At 35.0% G+C, this 11,880-nt stretch overlaps 1 protein-coding gene and 1 non-coding gene across 2 annotated transcripts; one reads left to right on the forward strand and one right to left on the reverse strand.

The window, feature by feature from the left end:
- Positions 1 to 6,656: 6,656 nt before the first annotated feature.
- LOC128868955 (small nucleolar RNA Z279/snoR105/snoR108) lies at positions 6,657 to 6,758 on the forward strand. Its single transcript, XR_008455173.1, has one exon. It is a non-coding gene; the product is annotated as a small nucleolar RNA Z279/snoR105/snoR108 (small nucleolar RNA).
- A 4,198-nt stretch (positions 6,759 to 10,956) lies between these two features.
- LOC128868900 (jerky protein homolog-like) lies at positions 10,957 to 11,622 on the reverse strand. The gene has a single exon (XM_054111473.1). The coding sequence runs from the start codon at positions 11,620 to 11,622 to the stop codon at positions 10,957 to 10,959; it is 666 nt and encodes a 221-aa protein (XP_053967448.1).
- Between the last annotated feature and the right edge of the window lie 258 nt (positions 11,623 to 11,880).

Below are 11,880 nucleotides of genomic sequence, written 5' to 3' on the forward strand. Positions count from 1 at the left end.
TTGACCATTAAAATTTTTATAGCCGCTAATTAGAATATAGATTTTTATTGCACTCCAAATTACCCATAATTTTCAAAAAATTCTTATTATATCAATTAAAGTTTAGATAAAAACAAAACATAACTCGCCACCCAAGTCGACTGCGCTGCTTTGACGTGCGCTCGCCTTATTCACCCAGTCAATCGCTGATATGCAAATTTCGTGCACATCTCAATCAACATACTAAGTAAGTTTTTACCTATTCACACTTTGACTGCTGAATGACTAAATTATGCACATTCCACGACGCACAGCACAATTTTTTTATGAGCAAATCAAAATTCAAATTTCCTACGACACACACAAACAATGCGAACGTCACCGTCATACAACTTCCCTACACTTGAGTTAAGAAACAAATGAACTAGTTCGACTTGTATGGAATCATCTATTTATTAGTTGTTTGTAGATTAGAAACCGGTCGGAAATTTAATTGTGCGCAAAACTATGATTCCCTATGGCTGCTGCGCATGCGCACTGTTACGCATACTGGCTACTTAATAAGCACCTTGCCGATCGCCTCTGATTACTTGTGAATGTGTATGTATGTACAATACCTGCTGCTCTTATTATGTATATACATGTATGTACGCATGTACATACGCATTTTCGGCAATTGGCGTTGGTGTTCAGTGAACTGTCTGGCCTGGATGTCTGTCGGCGATAAGCAAAATTTTCCTATAATAAAATTAATTTTACACTTCTGTGTGTAATAAAAAAATACCAAAAATGAGAAAGTTTAACCGACGCCCACACATTGACGCCAGCTAAGAAATATACAGAAAAAAAAAACAATTATAAAAATAAAAACAGGAGAAGTAAACAGCATAAAGTAGAACACATTTAATGAGGCCAGTTAAAAAACAATTATATAATTATATTTCGTAAACATAACGAACTTCCAGCGATATTTTTGGCCGTTTTATTTTTTATTTGAGTTATTTTAAATGTTATATTTTTTATCTATTTATTTTTCTACTTTTTGTCTTTACATTGGTAACATTTTCGGGCAGTTAACACCGGATTTCTCCGAACTTCGAACAGATCTCTCTATCCGCAAACTAGAGTTTGAGGGTCGTGCTAGGGCAAACTTTCAAAATAGGCAGGATTGGATCAAGGGGAAAATCTGCACTGAAGCTTGCAGCTTCACTGACGGTTCCAAGATGGAATCGGGAGCCAGAGGAGGGGTATTCTCTAAATCAGCCAATTTATCTACCTCCCTTAAACTGCCGAATACTGCTAGTGTTTTTCTGGCAGATGTCGGTGGAATGTTGCAGGCATGCAAAATGCTAAGGGAACGTGGGAGCGAATTTTTCTCCGATAGTCATGCCGAAACTATTAAACTTCTGTAAGGAGGAGAACAAATCACTTGGCTGTGCAGGTAACATTTCTCCGATCTGGGCTCCGGGACATGGGAACATAGAGGGAAATGAAATTGCTGATGAGCTTGCCAGGAAGGGGACTGAATCGGCCTCAGAGACCTCCTACCCGGACATCGGAATCCCATGACAGTTGTTAAAGGGGAATTTTACAAGTTATTTCCCAGGAAAGCGCAGAAAATATGGAGCTCCATTTCTTCATGTGCTTTCGAAACCCCTTTTTCCCCAGCACAATATACGGAGGACTCAGAAAGTCCTTTCGACTCCTCGCCATTCAATTTTCAAACTCGTAGTTGTGTTTACCGGTTACTGAACGATCGGCACACACGCGGAAAAGCTAGGGCTACCATTTAACCCTCATTGCAGAAGCTGTGGGGACCTTTCAGACTTTCCTTTCTCTGTAAATGTTCAGGTTAGGCAGCTAGACTATTAATATCATTGGGAGCCCCTTTCTTCGACTGCCTGGAGTAGTGCGCCAACCTAAATGCCATCAATCTTCAATATTACATCAGCAGCTCTGGCTGGCTGTAGATATCTGCCTGTTGGAGGTCTCATAATGGTATCAAAACGGCGTTTTAGTGCTACTTGAGAAGTACCAAACTGGCAATTCAACCATTTCGCCTATCACCTACCTTCTTACATTGTTTATCTTATTGTGTTTTTTTTTTGTTTTTGGGTTTTCTAGTTGAATTTAATTTTTATACTTTACATTTGATTTACTGAGCTGCTATGAGAGTCAAAATCTGCTGACGATGTCTGTGCGCTTACATCGGTTGAGTCCCTAAGAAGGCTTTGTATGAAAGTGCAGGGAAATCTGGCTAAAATCGGTGACTGGTGTAGTTTGGTAGCGACAGACTACGGATACATCCACACTTCGGGAACTATACAGACTGTAAAAAAGTGTATGTTTATGCATTATGGGTGCCATGAGTACAACCTCCGGCGATACAGGAAGCCATGTATTCTTCTTTTTTCATTCCTCGTCGTACGAACTGTTTTTTCGGGCTCGGCTTCGGCGGCGGTACGTAGGGAACGAGAAATGTTGCTCCATTGCTCGTGCATGCCAGTTTGTTGGGCAGTACTTTCTGAGAGCAGGAGTGAGAGACGAGTGGCGAATCTTCAGGCTGTCTGCTGTGTTTGCAGCTTTCCGATGTTGAACATTCTTTGCGTAGGTAGATATATACATACGTTTTTTGCTGCACAGAGGCGTGTGCGCAGTTTGGATGCAACAAGGTAATGATGTTGAGTCCGCGGATCGTACGTACATCTAATACATTAATAGAACAAATATATCTCCCTATATATTAGCAGCCATTTTATTACCAATTCATACCGATGCATAATTTATGGATTTTTTTTCAAATTAATTATTAGAAACCTACTGTAATCACTCCTTAAATTTAAATACTTCACTGGACATTTGGACACTTCACTTAGACATTTCTTACATTGCTCAAGGACTTTAATCTTAAATTATATTCTTTATTAGTCAGTCTGCTAAAAATACTCATTCGAGAAATCACAAAAAGGGGTCCGTTTAATGATTAAAAAACTGTTTCACTTGTTTTGTCATTCCATTCCTTTCCTGCCACTTTTATGTTTCGTACGTGCAGGCAAATTCATTTCAGATTTCAAAAAACGATGACGAAAAACAGGGTGTTCCAAACACATGTCTTGTTTTTAATCGCATACAGTGGGTTAAATAAGTAGAGCACAGGAAACGCATTTGTTTCCTAAAGAATTTTTAGTATTTTTTTATAAAAATATTGTTCTTTCTCGTACAAAAATCGTATAAATCCAAGTTTCAGATTTTGTGCAAATTAAAAAAAAAATTCAGACTTTTAAGAAAAATTTCGAATGCACACTTTTATAGGTCTTCAGTTTTAGTATAATTAAGTGCCGCTTGTTTGAAGTAGATCGCGTTGATTTTTAACAATTTTGTTTGCTGGCTGTCTTTCACATTTTCTCCATTCGAGTATAACGAATGCTCGATATTTTTAATATAAACAAAAAAACATCCTACCGCATAATTTATTAGATGTTTGATTGAGCTTTTCTCATTTCATCCTTCTCGTAAGCCCTACGCCTCCTAGTGGCAGACGGTTAGAGATGCATTGTTCCATTTCCACAGTGGCAAAAACAATATCGAAACCAACCGAGTCATACGAGGTGTGTTCAAAAAGTATCGCGAATTTTTGAATTTTTGCAGGTTGCGTATATTCGAGTTGCGATTTTTTTGTGGCGATATGTTGGTACTCATGTCTTTCACTCATGCCGACGAGTTCGCCAATTTTGAATGTTCAGTTAATTGTTGCCAGCAGCTTTGCTTGCCTGATTTTTACCTATTCAAAAAGATGGATCAAAGAGCCTGTATAAAATTTTGTGTGAAAAACGCGGATGCATTCCGATTGTTGACTGTGTCATACGGAGAAGCTACTTTGGACCAAAGCAACATTTATCGGTGGTACAAAATGTTCTCAGAAGGCCGAGAAGATGTGAACGACGAAAAACGTGCTTAAACGACACCCGAGCACTTCAACAGCAGACGAAAAAACAGACGAAGTGATGAAAATGGTATTGGCCAATCCTCGAATCACCCTTAGAGAAGTTGCTGAGGACCTAGACAAATCGATTGGCTCGTAATATTCGATTTTTTTTAATGAATTGGGGATGAGATGGGTCGTCGCAAAATTCGTACCAAAACTGCTCAATTTCGACCAAAAGCAGCATCGCATGAACATGGCTAATGAGATGTTGGTATCTGAACTCTGTCCGCGACGACCCAAATTTGCTCTAGAGGTTCATAACTGGTGACGAGTCGTGAGTTTATGGTGATGACGTGGAAACCAAAGCTCAATCATCTCAATAGAAGCTGCCGCACGAACCAAGACCGAAAAAATGCGCCAAGTTCGGTCGAATGTAAAAGTTTTGCTTACCGTTGTCTTCGATTGCAGGGGCGTGTGCATCATAAGTTCTTGCCACAGGGTAAAACGGTCAATAAGAAATATTATCTGCAAATTATGCGCAATTTGCAACGCAAACTCCCGGATTTGTGAAAGAACAAAAATTGGCTCTTGCATCACGATAACGCCCCTGCTCACACATCGTTGCTTGTGCGCCATCTTTGACTTTTTGGCCAAAAACAACACACTAATGATGCCACAGCCACCGTATTCTCCAGATCTGGCCCCCTGTGACTTTTTCTTGTTCCCGAAACTGAAAAGGCCCATGAAAGGACGACGCTACGCTCCAATTGTCATCGAAGGTGGAGCTGAACAAAATAAAAAAATTATTTTTTGAAGTGCTTCGAAGATTTGAAAAAACGTTGGCACAGGTGCATAATATCTCATGGGGATTACTTCGAAGGGGACAAAAAAAAATTTAATGAATAAATAAAAAAAATCTGAAAAATCTCAAAATGTGCAATACTTTTTGAACACACCTCGTAAAATACCAGAATGTTCAACTTTTTGTTCTTCACATATTTTACTTAGAAAATTATATTATAATTGTGTTTGGACTAACCTGTATTTGTTAATATGTTAGCTTTCTATATTGGTGCGTTGTATATGGGTAATAATTTTTGCATATCTTTCGAATATTTTATTTGTTTACCAACTAAAACGGGACACCCACAAATTCAATTGGACCATTGAATCGAGTTCGATTGCTCCGTTCGCTCGCTTTCTCATAAATATTCTCCAAACGTTTCTGTTTGTCATTACATTGCCATTGTCATTGCCCCTTGGCTATTTGGCGTGCCATGATTTTATTTCATTGCAAATTTGTTTTGATTTTTTGTTTTTGTTTATACACTTTACATATACTGGCTTTTGGTGCATTATGGCTACGCTGAAGAATTTTTTTTTTATATTTTATTTCGTATACTTGAATGATTTTTAATTATGCTTTGCACTGCACATCAATTTGTTATTGTTAAATGGAAAAGGCCATCGTGTTGGTCGACACGTAAGAAGGTGCAAGGGACCATAGTTGCTGCCGTGACGCTTTAAGTTATAACTGAATGAGTTTGGAATATTGATGTACTTAAGATTTCGATATATTTACATACATATGTTCTTAGTATTCTATATAACATAATTTTTGTTTATTAATCGATCGGCTAGTACATTTTCCTAAATAAATTTTAAGGTACTAATCCCTACATTTATCAAAATCAAATTTTATATTTTAAACCAAGGTCGTGGCATTGGCATTGTATTTAAATATTTTAGTATTTGTGTGTATGAAAAAACATACACACATACATACATACATATACACACACATCAAATTTTACTTCTTCAAAAATCCTTTAAAAAACTGAAAATCGCTTGAAAGTGTTTACAATAAACGCATAAACATAGCCATTTTCAAAACAAATCCGATTACTCAGAATGTATTTTAATTTTACCTCAAATATTTAAAACAGACCGAACACGTTTTATTTTAGTGCCTGTATGAAAAACAAAACTAAGTTGTGGCGATATAAACAAAGTGTCGAATGAAGTACTACTAAAGGCAATTAAAAACACACAAGAAAGCAATAAAAATCAGAATATTTGAATGCCTAAGCACCGCAAAGTACTTGCACATCGAGTGTGAGGAAACGCTTATTCATTCAGAGGTAGAGTTTTTTTTTCTACACATCTCTATTTTTGGCTGGTGTTGCTGTTAAATTTACCTGTGCTCAGCAGTTTGTGCCCTTTAGAGTAATAACAGCAGAGAATGTTAATGGAATCTCGCTGATAACAGATGCTACCGCAACAGTATACAAATAGCAATGCTGCTTTAATCAAAGAATGTTAATGCTGAAAAGAATTTAAGTATACAGAGAGCAATGCTGCTTTAATGTGTATGTGTTGGAATAAAAAATATAACAATGAAATTTCATACGCGGCACTATTAATAAACTGTGAGCATGTGAAATTCTCTACTAACACTGTAATAAATATGAGTAACATAGAGCGCGCACACTTCGCGCAACATCATTGCTATTCGCTGTTATCAACTTTAACATTTTGTGAAAAGAAATAACAGAAAATGTGTGCACGTATAGATATATGTTCATCTGTATGTATGTATACTCACGGGTTTCTTTACCTTCTCTTATCACATTCCATTTGCTTCCTGATACTTGTTTCCTTTAAGTCACCCGTGTGCTTTGTAATTCTCAAATAGTTTAATTTTATTCTGTCATAAATAGTAAATTTGTAGTTAAGGCAGTTTGTTCAAACCGGGAAATGAGGATTGGGTGTGAACTTGCTTTTAATGCGTGATGGATGTTTGCCTAAAACTTTTGTTACGACTAATAGGACATCCGTGGCATTATCTGATCCCGTTTTTGATACCATTTAATAGAAATTCATTGAAAGGTGTTTGAGGTATGGTGCTTTGGAAATCAGCCACAGTTGTTGCAGAATCAATGTTTGCTTTTGTTTGTACATATCGTCATATGAATTCAAAAAAGCCCTAAGTTACAAAAAATTCAAAATCGACTTTTTAGCTGATTATCACGTACCGTATCATAATACATGCTCCTTTAAAATTTTATAATCCAATAATGACGTTGCACTGTGGGCCAGAAGACCAAAAAATTTGGCCAAAAGACATTGGAAGATTTTTCAAAATGCAATATAGTATCATCATATAGATAAGTGAAAGTAGTTATTTTGTAAATGTTATAAGTTCTAATGAAATATTTAAGCTTGTATAATAAGTTAATATAAGTGTAAGGCTTAAATGATCGCCATATAGCTATTGTTCTAAACTGTCACTGTTTTACTGAAATGTAGTTTTTGTCATTAATTATATTGCATTTTCTCATTAGTTGCAATCATGTAGTATGTGAAAATAGTCAATAGCTGAAAAAATAAATCTGATGTTAGAAATATTGAGAATAATTGTGAAAAATTTTGTTTTTTTTTACTACTTGTTAATACGCCGATTGAGCCTTGCGCAACACTCCAGAAGCTATTAACAATTTCTTTACATTAACGTCTTCAGTAGTTCATGTGTAACAAGCTAAAGGTGCGGTTTGCTGCGGTTTTTTCATATTCTTTTAAAAAATAAATGAAGTTTTACTGATCTATGCGCGAGTTGACTGTATATCAATCATTTGCCAATAGGGTGTAAAAAGTTAACCAAGTATTAAGAGTCACACAATTTTAACTTATTTAATTCATAATGACTTCATTGAAGAAAAAAGAGGTTCTTCAAATTAAATAAAAAAAATAAATAATTGGCGCGTACACTTCTGTTAGGTGCTTGGCCGAGCTCCTCCTCCTATTTGTGGTGTGCGTGTTGATGTTGTTCCACAAATAGAGGGACCTACAGTTTCAAGCCGACTCCGAACGGCAGATATTTTTATGAGGAGCTTTTTCATGGCAGAAATACACTCGGAGGTTTGCCATTGCCTGCCGAGGGGCGACCGCTATTAGAAAAATGTTTTTAATCTTCAAATTCTTCAAATCTTCAAATTATGTTAGGTAATAATGACATGAATATAACCGTTGATTCAATTTTAACTAAAATTGGTATCAATAAATCAGATGTAGGTTGTAAAGGATTGGAACGCTTGAAAAATGCTTTAAATAGTTTAAAGTCAAAAAGAAATGCAAAATATCAGCATTGCAGTAGGAAAATAGCTGTCTTTGAGTCACAAAATTCAGAGTGGTTAGATTCTGAATTTACTATTCCTGATTTAGACCTCACAGCTAAAATAAGTGAGACTGAAATACTTAAAAGAGGTCGTCCATCGCTCGATTTTGCAGAAAAATCTACTAGATCGAAAAGACGAGAAGTGTCTAAAATCAGTGAAGAACATGATAATGATCGTCAGAAACTATTAATGGCTACTAGTCATGCGCCACGAGTTTCAGGGGAAGCAGATTTGCGATCGGTACTTAACGAACTTTCAAAAAGCGAGGAACAATTAGAAAAATAATGACAACACCTTTTCCTACAATAGAAAAGAAAAGCCCAGAAGTGGCTTTAGCATTTATTTCCGATAATTCTATGTCTAAACAAGTCTATCAGAATATGCGATTAGCGACCAAATCTAGTGGAGCAGACATTTGGCCAAAGAAAAGTTAAGACCGTCGAAAGAGTCAATTAAAATTTCTGAAACGTTAGCTGAAGTATTACTTCAAGAACTTTTAAACAGCACGGTGAATAGAATAATAGAACTACAAAGAGAAGTTTTACACTGTCTTATTCAAAAAAATAAAATTACTGAGCTCAAAACTGTTCTGATGTGGTCTTGGGGATTTGATGGGAGTAGTGGGCATTCGCCTTAAAAACAAGGTTATGATAATGTCAATGAGAAACAGACTCCTACAGATGAAAATCTGTTCGTTACTACACTTATCCCCTTATCGAGTAACAAGTTTCAAATTAATCAGATAAAATTAAAAAAAAGGTCCGCATAAGGGATTCGACATTTTTAATTTCTAAAATCTGGCAGCAGATTCGTAATCAGCGCCCCCAAAAACCCCTAAATACTAAGTGTGGTAAAAAATAATTAATTTTAAAAAATGTATGTTCGCCATATTGGATCCGCCATTTTGAATTGTTGAAATCTGACTTCAAATTCGTAATCAGAGACCATCAAAACCCCTAAATACCAAATTTGGTGAAAAAAATCCAATTTTTTAAATTTCATGTGCGCCATATTGGATCCGCCATTTTGAATTGTTGAAATCTGACTTCATATTCGTAATCAGAAACCCCAAAACCTGTACATAGCGGTATTAAAAGCTATAAATTGTTGGTGTTTTGGGAATTATGAATTTTGGCCACTTATAAGGGTCTCCTAACCCATAGTGCGTTGGTATAAACAAAATTCGAAAAGCCCTAAGTGCAAGCGTAACAAATTTGCCAACCAAAACTGTAACTTACGCCTTTAGAGAAATAATAAACAACAAACACAAGAAGGCATAGCATGCCATGCCATTGTGTGTGTTCTTATTTATCAGTTACTGACGAAAAGTATTGACGATAAGGTTTTTTGCATCTCTGTATTAACAGTTAGTTTTTCTTTTGTATGTTTCTAAGAGGCTTTACTGAGTTGGAGTTTATTTAATTAAAACTAAAAATCTCTAAAAATGATTAACAAAACTAATTTTGATAAGTCAGTGTTAAAAAAAGCGGTGAATAAAACCTATTTAAATTACAGTAACCGAATGACCGGCAAATTTTATAAAGGTCTTAAAAAGGGAATTGTGTGTGAAAAGAATCCTCGAAAAATGGGCTTAAGATGTCAGTCTAAATATTGTGAAAAAAGCGCATTGCGTCATTGCTCCCAATATGATGAAAATATACGCCAAGAAATATTTGACGGATTTTGGAACATGCCGTGGAAAGAAAAAAGATTTATGTAATAAGTCAAGTAGAATTAGAAGAAAAAGCACGAAACCGTAACACATTTTCGAGGCGATCGCTATCTAAACGGTATTATTTGAAAGCAAAAGCAACTCGTATCCAGGTTTGTCGGCAAATGTTTATGTCAACTCTTGGAATAAATGAAAAAATGATAAGAAATTGGGTAGATTCGAACATTTTAAAACACACGCAAGCATTTTCATGACTGCCAACTTGCTCCATTACATACCAAAAGATTAAAAATTTCTAAAAAAAAGTGGGAACATCTTAACGATCTTAAGTCCTTTATACCAGCAGATTGTCATGATTTTTATACTAATTTGCCCTATGAAAATGAATAGGAAGATTTATGTAAAGTTTTCATCTTTTTACGAATTTAATTTCTTTTTGTTGAACTTTCTTTTTGAGAACTATTTTTTGTTTTGTTGATTTGTCATCAAAATAAAAAATATATTATAATAAATTGGATAATATCCATTATAATATATTATTATATTATAATCAATTTAATGCAAGAAATAAGGAAAATATTTTGAGAAAATTACCAAAAAACAAACTTTCTATTTGAGTTACGCCCTTTTTGATTTCAGAAAAAACTAATTGTAGAAGGCGTAAGTTTCATATATCTGTAAGTAATACGAAATGTAATATTTTTTCTTCAAATACTGATTCTTTTATGAAAAATAATCTTAACTTGAGAAAATATTGAAAAATTTTGCCTTATTTTTCATTTTAAAAGGTTTTTTGTTTCTCCTGTAAAATTTTGAAAATGTAACTTAGGGCTTTTTTGATTTCATGTGACGATATACATATTTTACTGAAGGTCGATGGAAAACTGTGAATTAAGTGCTTTGAATCAGCAAAGTATTTTCCAAGTATATCGCACATTAAATATGTACAAAAAAAGTCATGACTAAATACAGTTGTACCTCGATTAACCGGGTTGCTCGGGACCGGGCTCAGCACGGATAATCGAAAACACGGTTGAAAGAGGTTTTTTGAAATACATATTCAAAAATTTTATTATTTTTATTTATTTTTAAAAAGAACATGTAAATTTGCATCTATTAACATACTTATTAATACAGATACATATCTTATTACTGTTTTTATAATATACTTTCATATACATACATATAGGTACATAAATGCATATTTATATTAATTTAAAATATTCGTTTAAAGTAGTTTGTCTTTTAGAATTCATTTGTTCCTTAAGTAAATGACTTTGTATGCGATACACTTGTATTTTGTCTGGTTCTGAAATACCTGTACCAGTATAGTTTTCTAAGAACTTTAACAAAACACTACTAGCCTCTATTGCTTGAGCTAATGTGGGGGTTTCTACCGTATTACCTCCATCTGATTCCTCTGAATTTGACTCAAGCTCATATTCTTCTGTTTGATTGACCATGTAAACGATTTCATCATCAGATACAATAGCAAACGGTGCGACATCAATATCGCACTCCATCCACTTTGAGATAGCATCAGCTGTAAAACCAGGTGGTATTAATACATCTGATTGTATCTCAATACTAAAAGTTGAATCATTTTCATCATCTTGAGATAGTAAGTTATTCCAAACTTTATTTAAAACACGTGGGGTTACAGAATCCCACGAAGTCGCTGCTGTCCATAAAGCTGACTTAATGTTCAAAGATTTAACAAATTCGTGTCGACTATTAGAATCCACAAGTTTTTGCACGATAAATTTACGGTACTGGCATTTGAAACTCCGAATGGCTCCTTGATCCATAGGCTGAATCAAAGATGTACAATTCGGTGGTAGATATTTTACAGTAACATTATCAGATATCATTGCATTTACATCCGGGTGTGCTGGACAGTTGTCTAATAGCAAAAGAACTTTGCAATTCTTTTCGAGACCAATGCGTTGTAAATGTTCTCTTACCTCTGGTACAAAATTGTTGTTAAACCACTCCAGAAATAGCTCTTGTGTTACCCAAGCTCTCTTATTAGACTTATAAACTACAGGAATGTATTTAACATTTTTTAAACATCTTGGATTAGCACTTTTTCCTATTATCATCAATTTAGTAAAGCTGTGATTCTTTCC

Source organism: Anastrepha ludens, chromosome 6 (genome assembly GCF_028408465.1).
Source record: "Anastrepha ludens isolate Willacy chromosome 6, idAnaLude1.1, whole genome shotgun sequence".
In the NCBI taxonomy this organism is placed as follows: Eukaryota; Metazoa; Arthropoda; class Insecta; order Diptera; family Tephritidae; genus Anastrepha; species Anastrepha ludens.

Coding starts and splice junctions, on each gene's coding strand:
- LOC128868900 (XM_054111473.1), bottom strand. CDS start 11,622: ATGATATCTGATAATGTTACTGTAAAATATCTACCACCGAATTGTACA.